This window comes from Pseudophryne corroboree, chromosome 11 (genome assembly GCF_028390025.1).
Source record: "Pseudophryne corroboree isolate aPseCor3 chromosome 11, aPseCor3.hap2, whole genome shotgun sequence".
NCBI lineage: Eukaryota > Metazoa > Chordata > Amphibia > Anura > Myobatrachidae > Pseudophryne > Pseudophryne corroboree.
In genome coordinates this window covers 67,124,266-67,145,903 of record NC_086454.1, presented here as the reverse complement: position 1 = coordinate 67,145,903, position 21,638 = coordinate 67,124,266, and the positions used below count along the sequence as shown (strand labels likewise).

Genomic DNA, 21,638 nt, shown 5'->3' with positions numbered 1-21,638 from the left:
CTACTATTTCAGGGAGTCTCCTGCAGAATGAGGGAGGGTAGGCAACTATGAATAGACCCCTAAGTATGGTTACTGATTCCTAAAACAAAGTGAAGAATCAGTGATTCTGTGTTTAATGTAGTGTTTAACACTACAATAGACCATGCAACTCCGCAAGAAGTGATGTTTACAGATTGTGCAACTCACTGTACGATATTCTACTGTGGAATGCAGTTATTCCCACTTACTCTTCCCCCACAAAGAACAAATTCCACATACAGAATCTGAGATTCCAGCAATGTGCAGAAACCTTTATGTTTTTATTTTGTTTTGCAAGATAGCAGACAATCGTTTTCCAAATCATTTGGACCTGGGTGTCAAGATCCTTCTCATGCTGTTAGCCCTGTAGGGTTTAAGTCAAATATAAAATATTAGGCAATGGAACAGTGGAATAGCTGAGAAGCACAGTGGGAAGAAAGAGTTTGTTCTTACCGATCATTTGGCTTAAATACCACTTATGTGTGCTTCATTATTTGCCAGGAAGCCACTTTGCCGTTGTTTCTGGATCCCACCACGTGTCCACCCCTCCTCATCTCTCCCAATAGGTGTTGGAGATCTAAACCTGGGGTAGATGAGAAAGAAGACTTATGAGGATAGTTGTATTTGCTTTGTGTTCAGAAAATATTCCTTACTATAACAGTGGTATATTTAATAACACTTCTAACATTGAAAAGTTGTGATGTTGCCCATAGCAACCAATCAAATTCTGCCTATCATTTTCCAGGATGCAATAGAGAAATGACAGAATCTGATTGGTTGCTATAGCCAACATCATTTTTCATTTTTAGAAGCTTTAGTAAATTTCTTTCTTATAGGGCTGGATTCAAATCATATCGCACCAGCTATCTCCCGTCTAAAGTTATGGAAGATAGAGGGGTGATATTCAAATGTGCCCCTTCATCGTGCTGATCACGCCCAAATGAGTTTCTTTACACGTTTCAGCTCGCTACCTTCGGGGGTAGCGAGCGGATATGAAGTTGTCGTGCCCATCGGCAGTAACATTAGAATACCACCGGCGGGCGCAATAGGGGGCAGGAGGGAGGATGGAACATTTGAATCCTGCCCCTAGTGTATTTTGTTTCTCTTTAGGAACTAGAGTCCAGCAATCATATAGTGGACATTATGGGAGTACGCTCATTAAATAGAGGGGATTTTGCCTGTCTTATTGCTGAAGAAACAACCACATAAATCTTGAAAGCAATAGTAGTTTTAAACCTTGGACATTGCTAGTGGATTATTAGTGTTTATAGAACAAAACTGTATAAAGATATTTTGAGCTTTAGAGGGATATCCAGTTATCCCCTGTTAAACATTGGGTACGAAAAACAGCAGGTTTTAGGACTTTTTTCCGATGTTTTACAGATTTTTTTTATTCAGTCTATCCAGGTGGATCGCCTGTAAAAAAAACCCTTCTCCCGAAAACACTCGTGTGAAACAGCCCCGCTTCCGGAAGAAAACGGGGCTGTGTCCGGGGATTCTGCTTTGCCCTCAACCCTCATGTGCTTATCCTTCTCTTACTTATACCATCTTTGACGGGTGTGGTATGGTATGCCGGCTGCCGGGCTCCCGGCAACCAGCATACTGGCGCCGGATGCCCGACCGCCGGCATACCGACAGCGTGGCAAGCGCAAATGAGCCACTTGCGGGCGCGGTTTATTCTCCATCCAGGGGGGTCATGAACCCCCACGAGGGAGAAAAACTGTCGGTATGCCGGCTGTAGAGATTCCGGCGCCGGTATACTGTGCGCCGGGATCCCGACAGTCGGCAACCTGAAGACCACCCATCCTTGATGGCACCAAATCCCGTGGTCTTCTTTCCACCCTGATACTTATGTCAGTGTTGCTTGCACTTATCTATATTGTCTTCAACTATAAATCACTATTTTCCTGTTCTATTTTGTGTATGTACTCTGTAATTGGGCGCCGCGGATCCCTTGTGGCGCCATATAAGTAAAGGATAATGATAATCAGTGATGGATAAGTTGCTTTGTATATGGCACCTTAGGCTGTAGTTAGTCAGATAATGTTGTGGTGGCTCCTTTCCGGGCTTTACATAGATATGATTATTGTTACAGAATCCCAACGGTTCCTGAAATAGAAAAAAAAAAGCCATTAGTCACCCATTTTTATTTTTTTTTAAGTATTTTAACCCCACCCAACCACAAGCATTTGTTTATAGTATACTGACCTGCCTACCAACATACACTCTTCCCACAGGTTCTTCCATATGCTTCATGTTGGAAAGAGGCTGGGAGCCATCATAAGGGGCCTATTTTATATGGAACATGGGACAATCAGAAGAAGAGGGCAATCACACAGAGATGACATGACAATGTGATAAAGTATCTGAGTCTTACACTGGTATGACGAGCTTGATGTGACTCTCTGGTGAAAGCACTGTCTCTTTCAGAGGCCTTGGCCAAAACTGGCAGCGGCTCATTGCCCTACAAAAGAATACAAATATTACACGCTAGGGCACATATACTAACACTACATCTGCAATAATCCAAAGCAATCAGTTACTTGCCTGCATTAAGGCTCAATTTCGAGCCGTAAAAGTGCACCAACATAATATAAATGCTCTTTCTAGGAGCACTTCAACCCAATGTAGTCAGGAAAAGAAAATGCTGTAAGGTAACCATGTTATAAAGATAGTTTTGGATATGTCACTCTCATGATTGGATTGAATTAAGCAATGAATGAGGCTTATTCCAAGCATTAATTTGAGATAGAAACAGAAATGTTCCCCCTGTGTTATAGGCCCTACACACATGCCGATTTTTTGAAAGATATGAACGATCTCAGTGTGGAGGCTCCAGCGATGAATGATGTGCGGTCCCGCGCTCGTTCATCGCTGGTCCCCCGTCGGCTGTGCATGCAGGCCAATATGGACGATCTCGTCCATATTTGCCTGCACTTTAATGGAGCCGTGTGACGGGGGGAGTGAAGAAACTTCACTCCCCCTGTCACCGCCCCGGTGACAGGGTCGCTCATCAGCCGTATCCGCCGTTGGGCAGCTCGGCGGCAGGTCGGACAGTGTGTTTGGCCCTTTAGTAGGTTGTTGGACTTTGATGTGGTGATATTTTGTCTTCTACCATATGCACCTGCCAGCCTGCAAAACTAGGCACGGATTAATTTTATGGCAGTGTTTCCAAACATAGTGCACCTTGAAATGCACCTGGTTAATAAATGGGCGACCGTGTAGACATAGCATTGCAGGAACTTAACAGGATTTTAGTTTTCCTTCTCTTAAATGATCTTCATAATTTACTGGTATCACACCTGTGTTTTGGAAGCTGTGTTATAGATTGGTGAAAAGCAGCAGCTATATACGGTTAATTCATGTGACCTAAGTCTATGGCATTTGCTCTCTGATAGAACAATACTGAATCCAGAACTTTGAAAACATTCCAACTTTTATGCGTGTGAAGGTGGCATGGACACATGGGGTATGCCAAGTTCCCGCAGGGGGCATACTCAGCGCTTCTGAAGCCACGGACTCCTATTGTTGTGAATTGTGGTATTCAAAGGATTTTTATTCCAAGTGGTTGTAAGCAGCAGAGATGTTCTGTGTCTAAAACGCAGGTGTTTCATAATTTGCTGAAGATCAGGGCTGGCCAAACCGGTCCTCGAGATCTACCAACAGTTCATGGTTTCCAGGCCTCCTGGAGATCTGTAGAATTGTCAGTTAGGAATGAATGCAGCACATCTTAATTAGTAATGATTACACCTGTGCACCAGCTAGGTGGTCTGGAAAATGTGAACTGTTGGTAGATCTCGAGGACCGGTTTGGCCAGGCCTGCTGTAGATAAAAAGCTAAAAGCAAATGAGCTCAAATAGTGTGTGTAATGTATCCAGGTCCCAGGTGGACTTATCACTGGCTGAACCAATTTGATAAATTCACCTGTTTTCCTGGGAGGAATTCCAGAAAACAATGACAGCTGGAGAGGCCTGAAGTCATAGAAAGCAGTTCTATATTACAGATATTACCTTCTGTACAGACTCTGAACAATGTTAGAATCATACGTGCCTACCTGACCCTCTCCATGAGGGAGAAAATGCTCTGTTCCTGGACTTTCCTGGTAATATATGATTGCCATCACCTGTGGTGAAACACCTTTCTTATCAATTACCTAGCTCACCACAGGTGATGGCAATCATACATTACCAGGAAAGTCCAGGAACAGAGCATTTTCTCCCTCATGGAAAGGGTCAGGTAGGCAAGTAGGTTAGAATCCACAGGTTCTCAAACGTGGTCCTCAAGGCACCCCAACGTTTTAGGTATATCCAGGTTTTAGGTATCTCCGTGGTACAGCACAGATGGTTAGATCAAATTGACTGAAGTGCTAATTAAGTCACCTGTGGCCAAGCGCTTAAAACCTGGATCGTTGGGGTGCCTTGAGGACCGCGATTGAGAACCTCTGTTATAATCCTTTGTTGTTCAATAGTAAGTCATCACTCAAAAATGAAAACCATGGGGGTAATTCCAAGTTGATCGCAGCAGGAAATTTTTTAGCAGTTGTGCAAAACCACGTGCACTGCAGGGGAGGCAGATATAACATGTGCAGAGAGAGTTAGATTTGGGTGGGTTATTTTGTTTCTGTGCAGGGTAAATACTGGCTGCTTTATTTTTACACTGCAATTTAGATTGCAGATTGAACTCGCCACACCCAAATCTAACTCTTTCTGCACATGTTATATCTGCCCCCCCTGCAGTGCACATGGTTTTGCCCAGTTGCTAACTGAATTCCTGCTGCGATCAACTTGTAATTACCTCCTCATGTGTAGCATCCAATAAAATATATAACATTTGGAAAAGAAAGTTACCTTCAAAGTGGGAACTGGCAGAAAATCTGTCTTGGTCATGCTGTGCCCCGTTATCCGGTGATTCCCTCTCTATGACACATAAACAGAAATGAACATGAGTGTGCGAAATAACACACACTCTCTCCATTAATCTAAGATGTTCAACTGTTGTTGTTGAGCATTTAAAGTGCCAGCAGAAGAAGAAAAAAGGGCTGTATTGTCGGTGCACACAGGGAGCAGTGGATTAATTTCCACTCTTCCATAAAACTTAACTTTTATTATTATTTTCATAAAACAATAAATTGCCTTTATTTAGACTACAAGGTGAGGCGAAACATAGAGGTTAGACCTCTATGTTTCGCCTCACCTTGTAGTCTAAATAAAGGCAATTTATTGTTTTATGAAAATAATAATAAAAGTTAAGTTTTATGGAAGAGTGGAAATTAATCCACTGCTCCCTGTGTGCACCGACAATACAGCCCTTTTTTCTTCTTCTGCTGGTATTCATTCTAGCTGTAGTTGGTAGCACCCCCAACATAAATGGTAATTACCAATAATTTATAGGGGTTCTCCAAAGGAACTTTGGTTCCGAAACAATTATTTTTGGCTAATCGTGTGTGTGCAGATACACCCCCATTTCAAGCATTTAAAGTGTACTGGATGAATTACAGAGTGGAAGCAGATTTTTTTGTGAATTTAGGGGCTTATTCAGGTTGGATGGCAAATAGCGATCCAACTGGACTTATTACAATCGCCCCATGGGGCATGCGACCGCACTTTCTGCTGGGGGGCCACAGGAAATGCAGTCGCCTCTGTATGTCAATCAGGCAGAGGCGGTCGCCGGGTGGGGTGGGGGGCAGCAACGCTCCATTTCCAGGGCAAAGACAGAACGTTGCGGGGGCGGTGATATCACACGCAGCCACCTCGTTTGGGAACATGGCGGCGGGCCTCCTGTGAACGCAGCTAAGCTGCTCCGGCAGGCGGCGTCCTCTATTGCTGCTAACAAGCGTTTGCAATTTCTGCTTGTTGAAGGGTGGGGAGGGGGGAGGCGGCAGTCACCATGCTGGGCGGCCGTGCCCTGCGATGGGCGGCCCCCAGCATACTAGCAAAAGGATTGCAAATTCTGCTAATTAGCAGAATTTGCAATCCTTACTGAATTAGACCCTTAACCAACACCAATGGGAATTCAGTTTTCTACAAACCACTGACAACAACACTGAGCGTCAGCTAGTAGTGACTGCGTTCTCAGGGACATTAGGCCTAGTTTTGGATTTGTGTGCAAACCCGATGGTATATGTACAGACTTGATGGTTTAGAGTCTGCACATCTTCGGACGCAGACTTCCTGGACCCGGCTACCGGTTTGGGAGATGTCTATTTCCTACAGACGCCTCCTGCTGCATTTTAGTTGTATGGTATTGCACAGCCACTTCCCTGCAGCTGTGCAATACCGTACAACCAGCGGCGTTTTAAGAGAGGAGGGGACGTGCAGCCTTCATTTCGGGCCCCCTCCTCTCCGGCAGCTAGTAGATTCTGGCATAATACAGGTCTCCAGGAACATGGCACCCACACCTTGTTCCTGGGGACATCTCCAGTGCGCATGTGCAAATCACTTGAAAATGGCTGTGGTGGACATTTTTCAAGTGATCTGTGTCTGCACTGCAGGGCCGTTGCTGCAGGACTCCGGAGTGGTAAGTATACCCTCCCAGACCTAGGGGCCTGTGTGCACTGCACACACTACACCCATTATGGAAACGCTTATGCGTACAACTCTGAATCCGGCCCATTGTGTTCAGATTACAACTGCATTTTATTTTGGATGCATTAAAAACATGCATGTTTGTATTCGTCTGCTGAATTTATCCCCTTCTGTTACTGCCGAAAAGCCCCCTGACAAGAGCATTGTGGGTCAATTCCATTTTCAAAATTTTTTTACCGGCACATGGTATTGTGAATGAGGATGGTGTGTTATGGGTTCCAAGTTTGATCCTTCTGTGTATCCTGAATTCTCCATAGCTCCAATAACGGCACTTTGAGAAGAGCCTGTGGAGAGAAAGATGTTTGTTCCTATACATATATAATGTGAGATATACTTGGGAACATGTATGGAAAATGTTGAAATTCATCTGTGTCGAAATTATAGTAAAGATAATCAGAAAATAAGCGCTAACTAATATGGATTAATGAATATAAAATATTTGGATGCTAGTATGAATTAATTTAATAAATATTAAATTCAATTTTTGAAATTAATTCTTTAAAATGAAAAATTGCCTCCTGACACAGTGCATGTGATGTCATGACACAGCACCGTTGACAGACGAGCCCCAGTGCAAAGAGGAGCAGCTGCCCAGAAGACACCGAAATAGGTAATTGTCTGTGGCCTGCAGCTGGAGAGACAATTGGGGGGCTGAAGGGACAGAAGGGGGCTGACTGGAGAGACAAGAGGGAGCTTGCTGGGGCAACACGAAGGGGCTGACTGGAGAGACAGGAGGGGACTTGCTGGAGAGACAAAAGGGGGCTGACTGGAGAGACAGGAGGGGGCTGACTCAAGAGACGGGGGGGCTTGGTGGAGAGACAAAAACAGACTGGCTGGAGAGACACTGGGGGGCTGGTTGGAGAGACAAGTGGGGGACTGGCTGGAGAGACACTGGGGAGCTGGCTGGAAAGATAAGTGAGGGCTGGAGAGACAGGAGGGGGCTGACTGGAGAGACAAAAGGGGGCTGACTGGAGAACCAGGAGGAGGCTGGCTGAAGAGACAATTGGGGGGCTGGAGAGACAAAAGGGACTGACTGCAGAGACAATTGAGGCTGGAGAGACAGGAGGGGGCTGACTGGAAAGACAGGAGGGGGCTGGCTGGAGTGGCACGGTGGGACTGGCTAGAGAGACACTGGGGAGCTCAAGGGACATGTTTTATTCATTATCAATATTTCTCATCTCTTAGTTATCATCAATATTTTCCACATATTTGTCATTGTCCGGGTACTCATGACTCCGTTATTATCGATCCAGTGTCAATAGTCTTCTATTATTCCATACTTTTGGTACTTTCTACTGATACTCATTTGTTATATGTGAAGCTGCTGAATAGTTGCCCACCCTTTGCTACACTTACAATTAATAAACGCACCGAGGTGGTCTTAGCAGCAGACCCTGTGTATCTCATGTTCCTGATTATTAGGATTGTGTTGGGGCAGAGGTTTCCTGAATCCATCTCTGGTGGACAAATAAAAACATTCCCTACCCCATGGCCTATCATGTTTCCAGTGGGGGCAGTGCCAGGAGTCAGGAGTAGTGAGAGAAATACCACCTACATAGTTACCCACCACAACGTGGCACTACAGTGTAGATGTGTATGAAAGGGGTGTTACACTTATTTTGTTTGGATAGTCAGGGGTTATACACTACGAGTTAGATTCCATGGCACAACCATCCTACGTGATGAACCGCATAGCAACATGGCCTGGCATTCGCAGACTTCAGAAACATACAACAGAGGAGTACAGAAGGAGAGCGAAATGACAGGCATAGGAATGGAGAGAGTTAAACCTCCTGTGAGGGGTGGACCTAACTGTTATGAAAAGTATAGCCAATGGTAGAGAGGGGAGGGATCAGTTTATATAGGGATGTATAGGCTAGCTAAGTCTCTCTTGCTGCTGGTTTGCCTTCCCGCCCTCCCACCCCATTTGGTAGAGGTTTTGGCACGGAGTGCCTTGGCTCTAAATTGTTAGTGTGGTTTATCGTTGGCTATTTGTTGGCGGAAAAGAACGGCAGGTTATAGTTTGACTTGTTAGTTACAGTTGTTTACAGTATTGGTGTGGTTTAAGTACACTCACCTCCATTGACTTTTAAGGCCGCTAGATCACCCATCAGGGGGCAGCGTCATCACCCATAAGGGTGGGCAGTCAGCGTGGAGGTCTGAGTCGGGCACCTATTACCTATGTATGGTTTGTGGTAAATTAGGATTGTTTGGGTTTTAATGTTTTTTGAGGTTATCGTCAGTGGAATATAGCCGTTCTTTTTTCTGCCACCATATGCCGGCTGAATTGGCATGTTAACTTAAATTTTACTTTACAGGTTTTTTCTAATGGTTAGGGTACAATAAATAGCTAACAATTTTCTGCCAAATTCAAGTCTCCGTGTCATTATTTCTTGGTATTAAAGGTATTGAATGCTTTACTTTTTGAATAAGAGTCCACACATTATCACTAGGAGGTTTATAGTCACAGTGCTCCTACAGTCCTGTCCTGATGGTGGTTCCTGCTGTGACCTTTGACTGACAGTCAGTCAGGGAGCGTTTGTGGGAGGTAACAAGGGAGTTGTGACTCAAACCCAGGTGTGTGGCGGACATTTCAGAAGTGTGTTACAGCTTGTCGCTGCAATTCCGTATGCAGTACATATACACTAATAAAGTTTGGTTCCATCAGAAAATCCCAGGTACACATATAACATATAAATAGGCCTTATAGTACCATAACAGTAGATTAATGTCATGACATAGATTCTGCATTGACAGTTAGGAAGCTACAGAGCTACAAACTCGGTCGGGATTCCGGCATCTGTATCTCGAACGCCGACTGCCGGCAATGCAACTGCAATACCATATACTTGTAGGTCTCACCTGGGTGATGAAGAGTCTGCGCAGTGAATCTGGTTTTGTATTCTGTTGACATGAGTGACGGACTCTGTGACAATAAGACAAATGTAATGTGAGAAGTGTGACAGTTTTCAGACGCTTCCTGTCCATACAATATGTCCTGTGGGAGCCATTAACTTGCTACCGTCCAGGGAATGTCCCTATGATCAAGGGCATGTTTGCACTTCAGAAATAATGAGGCAATATATTATAGTCTATTATAGCCCTAGATTGTAAGCTCCTTGGAGTAGGACCCTCCTCTCTCCTGTTCTCACAGCCCTCTTCTCTTGCACAGCTCTCTCCAAGGGCGGGATGTACTAAGCTTAGACAAGTGATCATTTCACTGTGATAAAGTACCAGCAAATCAGCTCCTAACTGTCATTTTTCAAACCCAGCCTGTGACATGGCAGTTAGGAGCTGATTGGCTGGTACTTTATCACAGTGACATTATCACTTTTCTAAGCTTAGTACATCCCGCCCCCACTCATTGACTGTCTATACCTGCATTTCCACCTGCTCATCTCTACCAACGACTACCCGCCCCCAGTAGTACGCCGATTACTCCTTTGCTTCCTGACACCTCAGCTGTATTGTGTACTGAGAACTGTGGTGCTAATTGTTACCTGTGCTCTGTTTTAGTTTTATGTGATGTTAAGTTCTGTATACCCTGTATTGTTCTAATGTGCGTTGTATGTACGGCGCTGCAAAACACTTGTGGTGCCTTATAAATAAACTGTAATAATAATAATAATAGTCTACTTATACAAAATACAAACAATAATTTTAGACTTTTACTTGCTGACTTTTTTTTAGTGTACTTATAGTACAAATGATCGAGAGTAGCATTTTTACCTTTTTAATACTTTAAAGAGAACGTTTGTGCAAAGGGTGTTGCGGTCAGGGACAGCCCTGGGCATAGGCAGCCTAGCTCCGGAGGGGGATTCCAGAGGTGAGCTGAAGGGGGGCAGCTAGTGGGGGAACGATTATTATACAGAGGGCCTACCATACATTTTTGTGTTTAAGAATATAGACCCTCATTCCGAGTCGTTCGCTCTGTAAATTTCTTCGCATCGCAGCGTTTTTCTGCTTAGTGCGCATGCGCAATGTTCGCACTGCGACTGCGCAAAGGAAATTTGCTACGAAGGTAGTATTTTTACTCACGGCTTTTTCTTCACTCCGGCGATCGTAGTGTGATTGACAGGAAATGGGTGTTTCTGGGCGGAAACAGGACGTTTTCTGGGCGTGTGGGAATAAACGCTACCGTTTCCGGAAAAAACGCGGGAGTGGCTGGAGAAACGGGGGAGTGTCTGGGCGAACGCTGGGTGTGTTTGTGACGTCAAACCAGGAACGACAAGCACTGAACTGATCGCAGATGCCGAGTAAGTCTGAAGCTACTCTGATACTGCTAAGAAGTTTGTAATCGCAATATTGCGAATACATCGTTCGCAATTTTAAGAAGCTAAGATTCACTCCCAGTAGGCGGCGGCTTAGCGTGAGCAACTCTGCTAAAATCGCCTTGCGAGCGAACAACTCGGAATGACCTCCATAATTTTCTCGCTTTTCTTTGTTGCTTTTTGAAGCAATAAGATCAGTTCTGGATACAATGAATGTTCCTCTACAAGGTCCACAGGCCAGTCTAAAATACAAATCTCTACAATTTCCACCACTCACGGTTCTGGATCCAGGGTGGGTGACTTTGATGTTGTTAATGTATCCGCTTTGTAGGGAAGAAAGTGTCTTGGGAAGCGGCTCAGCTCCTGTGACTTGTTGATGATTGTTGAAATCCCTTTTAGTGATCGATGTGTAATTGCTCCTTAGGATCAGCCTGTAATACAGCAGAAGATAAGCAAGATGAGTATGTGTTTTATAGGAGCTTAATATGGATATAACAGAAGAAAGGGAGATAGGTTCTAGCTCAGGCACCGGCAAATTATTTAATATATAGTCTTTAAAATGTCGGTAAAAGAAAAGAGGGATTAAAGGCTCACCCCATATGTGGGTTATCCTTTTGGTCCAGGTTGGGTGAGTAGTATACAGCCGGCCTAAGGTTGGACTGGTACCCGGTGCTGCGATGGGTAATAATGCCAGTAGGCTGGGCACTATCAGTAACCAACTCTGAGCGACCTGCAAGAATATATAGAGAACAAACAACTTTAATGTTCCAATAGTTATTATTACTGTTTAGACAAGATACATGCAACTCAAGGGTTAGGACCCATATAATGAATGTAGTTATAGGTGCATCTGGAGGGGCTATGCATGTCTCCATACCTACAACTGCCAGTAAGTGCCTGATGAATATTGGACTTATCACTCCTGCACTTCTTAGTCATCAGTCATGGGTTCCTAGTTTACTGAGTACCTGCATCTTTCTGCCCACATAATGTCCACTTCCACTGCCTGTGGGCAATAGGCTTTGTTTGTACAGAATTATTTCTATCACTTGGCCTACTTTTCTTTTCTTTTCTTTTTTTTTTGGGGGGGGGGGGGGGTTGCGGACAGTCAAAATACTAACACTGGAATCTCGATGCTGAGAATGCCGTCTGATCCCCGAGGTGAGTGTTAGGGTTTGGGTTAGGCACTAGCGGGAGAGCTAGGGTTAGGTTAGGAGGTTAGGGAGGGGATTGGGTTTAGACCAGTGGTTCCCAAACTGTGTGCCGTGGCTCCCTGGGGTGCCTCGGGAAACTTGCAGGGGTGCCTTGGATTGGTGATCCAGGACCAATTCAAATTATTTATGGTCAATGTAATAGGCAAAACCAATGCTGGAGGCTGTCAATGTTATATATGTGGACAAACAGTAGCAAATCGTGTCCCTTACCACACAACCGAACCTATGGATGACATATAAGCACAAAGAACTTAATTTAATTTCTCTGACGTCCTAGTGGATGCTGGGACTTCCGTAAGGACCATGGGGAATAGCGGCTCCGCAGGAGACTGGGCACAAAGTAAAAGCTTTAGGACTAGCTGGTGTGCACTGGCTCCTCCCCCTATGACCCTCCGCCAAGCCTCAGTTAAGATTTTGTGCCCGGCCGAGAAGGGTGCAATCTAGGTGGCTCTCCTGAGCTGCTTAGAAGTAAAAGTATACTTAGGTTTTTTATTTTCAGTGAGTCCTGCTGGCAACAGGCTCACTGCAGCGCGGGACTAAGGGGAGAAGAAGCGAACTCACCTGCGTGCAGAGTGGATTGGGCTTCTTGGCTACTGGACATTAGCTCCAGAGGGACGATCACAGGTTCAGCCTGGATGGGTCCCGGAGCCACGCCGCCGGCCCCCTTACAGAGCCAGAAGAGCGAAGAGGTCCGGAGAAAGCGGCGGCAGAAGACGTTCCTGTCTTCAGATAAGGTAGCGCACAGCACTGCAGCTGTGCGCCATTGCTCTCAGCACACTTCACACTCCGGTCACTGAGGGTGCAGGGCGCTGGGGGGGAGCGCCCTGAGACGCAATAAAACTTGATAAAAACCTTATGTGGCTAAAGAAATGCATCACATATAGCTCCTGGGCTATATGGATGCATTTAACCCCTGCCAGTTTTCCAGAAAAAAGCGGGAGAAAAGGCCGCCGTGAAGGGGGCGGAGCCTATCTCCTCAGCACACAAGCGCCATTTTCTTTCACAGCTCCGCTGGAAGGACGGCTCCCTGACTCTCCCCTGCAGACTACACTACAGAAACAGGGTAAAACAAGAGAGGGGGGCACTATTGGCAGCTAATATATAATACAGCAGCTATAAAGGGAGTAACACTTATATAAGGTTATCCCTGAATATATATAGCGCTCTGGTGTGTGCTGGCAAACTCTCCCTCTGTCTCCCCAAAGGGCTAGTGGGGTCCTATCCTCTGTCAGAGCATTCCCTGTGTGTGTGCTGGGTGACGGTACGATTGTGTCGACATGTATGAGGAGGAAAATGATGTGGAAGCAGAGCAATTGCCTGTGTTAGTGATGTCACCCCCTAGGGAGTCGACACCTGACTGGATGGTTGTATTTAAAGAATTACGTGACAATGTCAGCACTTTGCAAAAAACTGTTGACGACATGAGACAGCCGGCAAATCAGTTAGTGCCTATTCAGGCGTCTCAGACACCGTCAGGGGCGCTAAAACGCCCGTTACCTCAGATGGTCGACACAGACCCAGACACGGATACTGAATCCAGTGTCGACGGTGAGGAGACGAACGTAATGTCCAGTAGGGCCACACGTTACATGATCACGGCGATGAAGGAGGCATTGAACATTTCTGACACTACAAGTACCACAAAAAAGGGTATTATGTGGGGTGTGAAAAAACTACCAGTAGTTTTTCCTGAATCAGATGAATTAAATGAGGTGTGTGATAAGGCGTGGGTTTCCCCCGATAAAAAAACTGCTGATTTCTAACAAATTATTGGCACTATACCCTTTCCCGCCAGAGGTTAGGGCACGTTGGGAAACACCCCCTAGGGTAGATAAGGCGCTCACACGCTTATCAAAACAAGTGGCGTTACCGTCTCCTGATACGGCCGCCCTCAAGGAACCAGCTGATAGAAGGCTGGAAAATATCCTAAAAGGTATATACACACATACTGGTGTTATACTGCGACCAGCAATCGCCTCAGCCTGGATGTGCAGCGCTGGAGTGGCTTGGTCGGATTCCCTGACTGAAAATATTGATACCCTGGATAGGGACAGTATATTATTAACTATAGAGCATTTAAAGGATGCATTACTATATATGCGTGATGCACAGAGGGATATTTGCACCCTGGCATCAAGAGTGAGTGCGATGTCCATTTCTGCCAGAAGGGCGTTATGGACGCGACAGTGGTCAGGTGATGCAGATTCCAAACGACATATGGAAGTATTGCCGTATAAAGGGGAGGAGTTATTTGGGGTCGGTCTATCAGACCTGGTGGCCACGGCAACGGCTGGAAAGTCCACCTTTTTACCCCAGGTCACCTCTCAGCAGAAAAAGACACCATCTTTTCAAACTCAGTCCTTTCGTTCCCATAAGAACAAGCGGGCAAAAGGCCACTCATTTCTGCCCCGGGGCAGAGGAAGAGGAAAAAGACTGCACCAGGCAGCCTCTTCCCAGGAGCAGAAGTCCTCCCCCGCTTCTGCCAAGTCTTCAGCATGACGCTGGGGCTTTACAAGCGGACTCAGGCAAGGTGGGGGCCCGTCTCAAAAATTTCAACGCGCAGTGGGCTCACTCGCAAGTGGACCCCTGGATCCTGCAGGTAGTATCACAGGGGTACAAATTGGAATTCGAGACGTCTCCCCCTCGAAGATTCCTGAAGTCTGCTCTACCAACGTCTCCCTCCGACAGGGAGGCAGTATTGGAAGCTATTCACAAGCTGTATTCCCAGCAGGTGATAATCAAGGTACCCCTCCTACAACAGGGAAAGGGGTATTATTCCACGCTGTTTGTGGTACCGAAGCCGGACGGCTCGGTGAGACCAATTTTAAATCTAAAATCCTTGAACACTTACATAAAAAGGTTCAAGTTCAAGATGGAATCACTCAGAGCAGTGATAGCGAATCTGGAAGAAGGGGACTATATGGTATCTCTGGACATCAAAGATGCTTATCTCCATGTCCCAATCTTCCCTTCTCACCAAGGGTACCTCAGGTTTGTGGTACAAGACTGTCATTATCAGTTTCAGACGCTGCCGTTTGGATTGTCCACGGCACCCCGGGTCTTTACCAAGGTAATGGCCGAAATGATGATTCTTCTTCGAAGAAAAGGCGTCTTAATTATCCCTTACTTGGACGATCTCCTGATAAGGGCAAGGTCCAGGGAACAGTTAGAGTTCGGAGTAGCACTGTCTCAGGTAGTGTTACGTCAGCACGGGTGGATTCTAAATATCCCAAAATCACAGCTGATTCCAAAAACACGTCTACTGTTCCTGGGGATGATTCTGGACACAGTCCAGAAAAAGGTGTTTCTCCCGGAGGAGAAGGCCAGGGAGTTATCCGAGCTAGTCAGGAACCTCCTAAAACCAGGCCAGGTGTCAGTGCATCAATGCACGAGAGTCCTGGGAAAAATGGTGGCTTCTTACGAAGCGATTCCATTCGGAAGATTCCATGCAAGAACGTTTCAGTGGGATCTGCTGGACAAATGGTCCGGATCGCATATTCAGATGCATCAGCGGATTACCCTATCTCCAAGGACAAGGGTGTCTCTCCTGTGGTGGTTACAGAGGGCTCATCTTCTAGAGGGCCGCAGATTCGGCATTCAGGATTGGATGCTGGTGACCACGGATGCCAGCCTGAGAGGCTGGGGAGCAGTCACACAGGGAAGAAATTTCCAGGGCTTGTGGTCAAGCATGGAAACGTCTCTTCACATAAATATCCTGGAACTAAGGGCCATTTACAATGCCCTAAGTCAAGCAAGGCCTCTGCTTCAGGGTCAGTCGGTATTGATCCAATCGGACAACATCACGGCAGTCGCCCACGTCAACAGACAGGGCGGCACAAGAAGCAGGAGGGCAATGGCAGAAGCTGCAAGGATTCTCCGCTGGGCGGAAAATCATGTGGTAGCACTGTCAGCAGTGTTCATTCCGGGAGTGGACAACTGGGAAGCAGACTTCCTCAGCAGACACGACCTCCACCCGGGGGAGTGGGGACTTCACCCAGAAGTCTTCCAACTGATTGTAAACCGTTGGGAAAAACCAAAGGTGGACATGATGGCATCCCGTCTCAACAAAAAACTGGACAGATATTGCGCAAGGTCAAGGGACCCTCAGGCAATAGCGGTGGATGCTCTGGTAACACCGTGGGTGTACCAGTCGGTGTATGTGTTCCCTCCTCTGCCTCTCATACCAAAAGTACTGAGAATCATAAGAAAGAGAGGAGTAAGAACTATACTCGTGGCTCCGGATTGGCCAAGAAGAACTTGGTACCCGGAACTGCAAGAGATGCTCACGGAGGATCCGTGGCCTCTACCTCTAAGAAAGGACCTGCTCCAGCAGGGACCTTGTCTGTTCCAAGACTTACCGCGGCTGCGTTTGACGGCATGGCGGTTGAACGCCGGATCCTGATGGAAAAAGGCATTCCAGATGAAGTCATCCCTACCCTGATCAAAGCCAGGAAGGATGTAACCGCGAAACATTATCACCGCATTTGGCGAAAATATGTTGCGTGGTGTGAGGCCAAGAAGGCCCCCACAGAAGAATTTCAACTGGGTCGTTTCTTACATTTCCTGCAAGCAGGACTGTCTATGGGCCTAAAATTAGGATCCATTAAGGTTCAAATTTCGGCCCTGTCGATCTTCTTCCAGAAAGAACTGGCTTCAGTGCCTGAAGTTCAGACGTTTGTCAAGGGGGTACTGCATATACAGCCTCCTTTTGTGCCACCAGTGGCACCTTGGGATCTCAATGTAGTTTTAGGGTTTCTAAAATCACATTGGTTTGAACCACTCACCACTGTGGACTTGAAATATCTCACATGGAAAGTGGTAATGCTGTTGGCCCTGGCTTCAGCCAGGCGTGTCTCAGAATTGGCGGCTTTATCATATAAAAGCCCTTACCTAATTTTTCATTCAGACAGGGCAGAATTGAGGACTCGTCCTCAATTTCTCCCTAAGGTGGTTTCAGCGTTTCACATGAACCAACCTATTGTGGTACCTGCGGCTACTAGGGACTTGGAGGACTCCAAGTTACTGGACGTAGTCAGGGCCCTGAAAATATATGTTTCCAGGACGGCTGGAGTCAGAAAATCTGACTCGCTGTTTATCCTGTATGCACCCAACAAGCTGGGTGCTCCTGCTTCTAAGCAGACGATTGCTCGTTGGATTTGTAGTACAATTCAGCTTGCACATTCTGTGGCAGGACTGCCACAGCCAAAATCTGTTAAAGCCCATTCCACAAGGAAAGTGGGCTCATCTTGGGCGGCTGCCCGAGGGGTCTCGGCTTTACAACTTTGCCGAGCAGCTACTTGGTCAGGGGCAAACACGTTTGCAAAATTTTACAAATTCGATACCCTGGCTGAGGAGGACCTGGAGTTCTCTCATTCGGTGCTGCAGAGTCATCCGCACTCTCCCGCCCGTTTGGGAGCTTTGGTATAATCCCCATGGTCCTTACGGAAGTCCCAGCATCCACTAGGACGTCAGAGAAAATAAGAATTTACTTACCGATAATTCTATTTCTCGTAGTCCGTAGTGGATGCTGGGCGCCCATCCCAAGTGCGGATTGTCTGCAATACTTGTATATAGTTATTGTTACAAAAAATCGGGTTGTTTATTGTTGTGAGCCATCTTTTTAGAGGCTCCTAAGTTTTATCATACTGTTAACTGGGTTCAGATCACAGGTTGTACGGTGTGATTGGTGTGGCTGGTATGAGTCTTACCCGGGATTCAAAATCCTTCCTTATTGTGTACGCTCGTCCGGGCACAGTATCCTAACTGAGGCTTGGAGGAGGGTCATAGGGGGAGGAGCCAGTGCACACCAGCTAGTCCTAAAGCTTTTACTTTGTGCCCAGTCTCCTGCGGAGCCGCTATTCCCCATGGTCCTTACGGAAGTCCCAGCATCCACTACGGACTACGAGAAATAGAATTATCGGTAAGTAAATTCTTATTATTTCTTTCCAATTTTCTCAATAGCAATCTTTTAGCCTAGGGTTGCCGTGGTAAAAATTCTGATACTCTAGGGTGCCGCGACTCAAAAAAGTTTGGTAACTGCTGGTTTAGACTGTTGAAGGGGGGGGGGGTCGGAGGGCTGGTAAGGTTAGGCTGCAGGAGTGGTGGGTTAGGGGTTAAGGTTGAAAGACTTACCTGTAAGCTGGAATTCCAACCACCAGGATTTCATACCTTGGAGAGTGATAAAGTGAGAGGTATGTAAAGTAACAGTGAATCAGCTCCAAACTGCCATGTTACAGGCTGTGTTCAAAAAATGACAGTTAGGAGCTGATTGGTTGGTACTTTAGCTCTCCCTACTGTATCACTCTCCAAGGCTTAGTATATCTGGACCTGCGAATGGCGCTATATTTAAGGGGAGGAGGGGGACAATGGAATAGAGCAGAAAATGGTTAGAAAACAATATAAAACTAAACAACATTTGCTATGCACCTTATTCCTCAAAGCCCCTAGATCTGCAAAGAAGAAAGACGCAACACCTGTACAAGCTCTGATTGCAAAGTGCTTCATTGCAGCATCAGAATTCAGCGACTTTCTAAAAGCTACTGGCTTACACAAGTCTGAGGCAGCAGGCTGTGTACAAGTTATATGAATTTTCTTCCACGTGCCATACATAAATTGATGGTTTCCTAACCATTGTTTGTGATATTTGATTTAAGCATCTTCATTTGCAATGAATTTTCAATAAATCCAATTTCAATTAAGTGATTTAGACTCTTGAATTGGTAGGACTTGCACCAAGAAGAACATTTTTATTTGGATTCTCTAAAAAATGATCTCCTCAGTGAGCACGGATCACTTTCTACCTCTCGCTCCTGATGCCACCAATGCTGTTATCCATACACTCATCATCTCCCGCTTTGACTACTATAACCTCCTCCTCTCTCGCCTTTCCCCTCTTCAATCTATACTGAACGTTGCTGCATCACAATCTCCTCTCTCGCCACTTGGTGCCAGCCTCCTCTCTCTACAATCTATAGTCCCTGTTGGTCGGCATGCCGACCATCGGGATAGTGAGGGGTCGGGATGATGGAGGAGGTCATGTGACTGTCGGTCTTTCGACCGCCGGTCACATGAATACCACCCAGAGTCCAGTTCACACTCCTTCCTCATTTCAGTCCACAAACCTTCCTGCCTCCACAGCTTTCCACTGATCGCTGCACCTCCCCCACCTCTAAGACTCAGACTTCCATTAAATCTCCTAACTCTAAATTTAACTCTCTACTCTCAATCTGTCATTCTTCTTTGTTCATCCTTAAACTGTTGTCCTCTTAATTTGCAAGCTTTCCTGATCAGGCTTTCTTTCCTCTAGTTCCTCCATCAGCACTATCCATGCCACCTGTTCTCCTCAGAGCCGGCCCTAGGCATAGGCAAACTAGGCAATTGCCTAGGGCATCTGGTATACCTAGGGGCACAAGCAGCTTTTGCGGATTAAAATGATATGCAGCATGCCTATATTCTGTGTGTAGCATTTCGTATGCAGATACAGCCACAGTCGCACACAGTATATAGGCATGCCGCATATAATTTTAATCAGCAGAAGCTGCTTGTGCATCCTAGCCACATAGCAATGCAAATAAAATGCATTTTCATAAAACAAATAGGCACCCCACGTTAGCAGAGCTGCCAGTTGACTCACGCCAGGAACTATATGTGTCATTATGTGTATAAGGGCATTAATAATGTGTAACATATGTGTAAGAGGCACTATGTGTGTCATTATGTGTATAAGGGCATTAACAATGTGCGGCATACATGTAAGGGAAATTATGTGTATAAGGGCATTAATAAGGTTTGGCATAATGTGTAAGGTGCATTATGTTTATAAGGAAATTAATGATGTGTGTCGTATGTGTAAGGGGCATTACTGTGTGGTATGTGTATAAATGCATTACCAATGTGTGGCATTATGTGTGTAAGGTGCACTACTGTGGCGTAACGTATATAAAGGGCACTAATGTGAATAAAGAGCAATATGGTGTGGTGTAATGTGAATAAGGAGCAATATGGTGTGGTGTAATGTGAATAAGGAGCAATTCAGTATGATGTTATGTGAATGAGGGGCACTACTGTGAATAGTAATGTATATAAGGTAAAGTGGTACTACTGTGTGATGTAATGCGAATAAGGGACACAATTGCATGATAAATTGGGAATAAAGTTGCATTACTGTGAGGCATAATTTGAATTGGGGGTACTATTGTGTGGCCATGCCCCTTGCCAGCAAAAACATATACCTTTTTGGGCTGTGCGCCGAATGTGTGTACTGTTCTTATTTAAATTACAGGGGGTAGGAAAGCAAAAAAAAGGACTGCTTTGGGTGGGGGGTGATGGTGCTGGGAAAGGGGTGCAGGGTCAGAGGCGGAACTAGCGGTGGTGCTAGGGGGCACCAGCCAAAATCTTGCCTAGGGCATCATATTGATTAGGGCCGGCTCTGGTTCTCCTTATCTTTTGTCTCCAAGTCAGCTCAGCGACTTATACTGTGATTCCACCCTTCTGTACCGGCTTGTTGAATACAGACTGCCTCCCTGCGATTTACCACCACTTGCCCACCATGTTATTGACTTGTCCAATCCTCACTCCATGTCCTTGTTCTACCTAGTCTGCCATTTTATTGTTGTATAATGTTCTAGTTATGTTACACGTAATCTTACACTGTTACTATGTATATGCCTTATACAGTACTGCAGCCATTTTCTGAGGCCTTAAAAGATAATAACCAGCATGTATGCGGGTAGCAGTTGATTTACAGACGGACACAATACCGACGTCCCAAAACAGACTTGTTCATACTGTACAATCCCAGTGGACCCGGAGGGGGAATATAATAGTGTGCGAAGCGCAGTGAGGCACCGTACCCGAAGCATGGCGAGCGGACGCGGAACACTTACACGGTGTCCATATCGACACTGACACACAAAAAAATAGACAAACTCATGTTGGTATGTTGAAATGCCGGCATTTCAAATATGGGTATCCTGACTATGTCGGCATTTTAAACATGTTGGCATAATGAATGTCTGTATTTTGACCATGTTGGTATTTTGACTGTTGGTCAGTGGCTGTCAGGATTATGGCCGTCGGTAAATCATACTGAACCCATGTATGCACCTATATAGGGCCAGGGTTGGAGATCAGTATGATTCTGCCCCCCATAACACTTCTTCTCTGCCCAATATGGCTGGACATTGTATAACAGCGCAGTGGCAGCAGCATATTGGGCACAGAGAGAGAGAAGGACACCCTGCAGCCCAGCAAACAGCAGTGTTATGGGAGTGGGTTGACTGCAATGATCGCCCCTTATCAGAGACACCGGCAAAGGGCCCAATCTATACTTTGTGACCGTGTGGTCAGATGGTCATTATTATGCTGTCATGATGATAGGCCTATATTTACATGGAGACCTAGGGCTGTAGTCCTATTTGTCCCATTGTTATTCTGACCCCGGTACACCAATTGGTTACCACTGGGCACCCAGCAAAATTAGCAGGTAGTGAACACTGCAAAACAATGTATGTATTTCATGATGGCATTGCCCTTTATCATACCCTCCAACA

General features: G+C 45.8%; 1 protein-coding gene across 1 annotated transcript in view; it reads right to left on the bottom strand.

Moving 5' to 3' along the window:
- Positions 1 to 255: 255 nt before the first annotated feature.
- Positions 256 to 21,638, bottom strand: part of SAXO4 (stabilizer of axonemal microtubules 4) — a 42,114-nt gene continuing 20,731 nt past the window's right edge. The window contains exons 2-11 of the mRNA XM_063944392.1: positions 11,468 to 11,603; positions 11,151 to 11,304; positions 9,465 to 9,528; positions 6,780 to 6,886; positions 4,866 to 4,934; positions 2,396 to 2,482; positions 2,227 to 2,307; positions 2,039 to 2,127; positions 472 to 601; positions 256 to 382 (exon numbers count right to left, since the gene is read on the bottom strand). Of these exons, the coding sequence (XP_063800462.1) occupies positions 484 to 601; positions 2,039 to 2,127; positions 2,227 to 2,307; positions 2,396 to 2,482; positions 4,866 to 4,934; positions 6,780 to 6,886; positions 9,465 to 9,528; positions 11,151 to 11,304; positions 11,468 to 11,603 (905 nt within the window). The 3' untranslated portion in view covers positions 256 to 382; positions 472 to 483. The remainder of the gene's footprint in view (positions 383 to 471; positions 602 to 2,038; positions 2,128 to 2,226; positions 2,308 to 2,395; positions 2,483 to 4,865; positions 4,935 to 6,779; positions 6,887 to 9,464; positions 9,529 to 11,150; positions 11,305 to 11,467; positions 11,604 to 21,638) is intronic.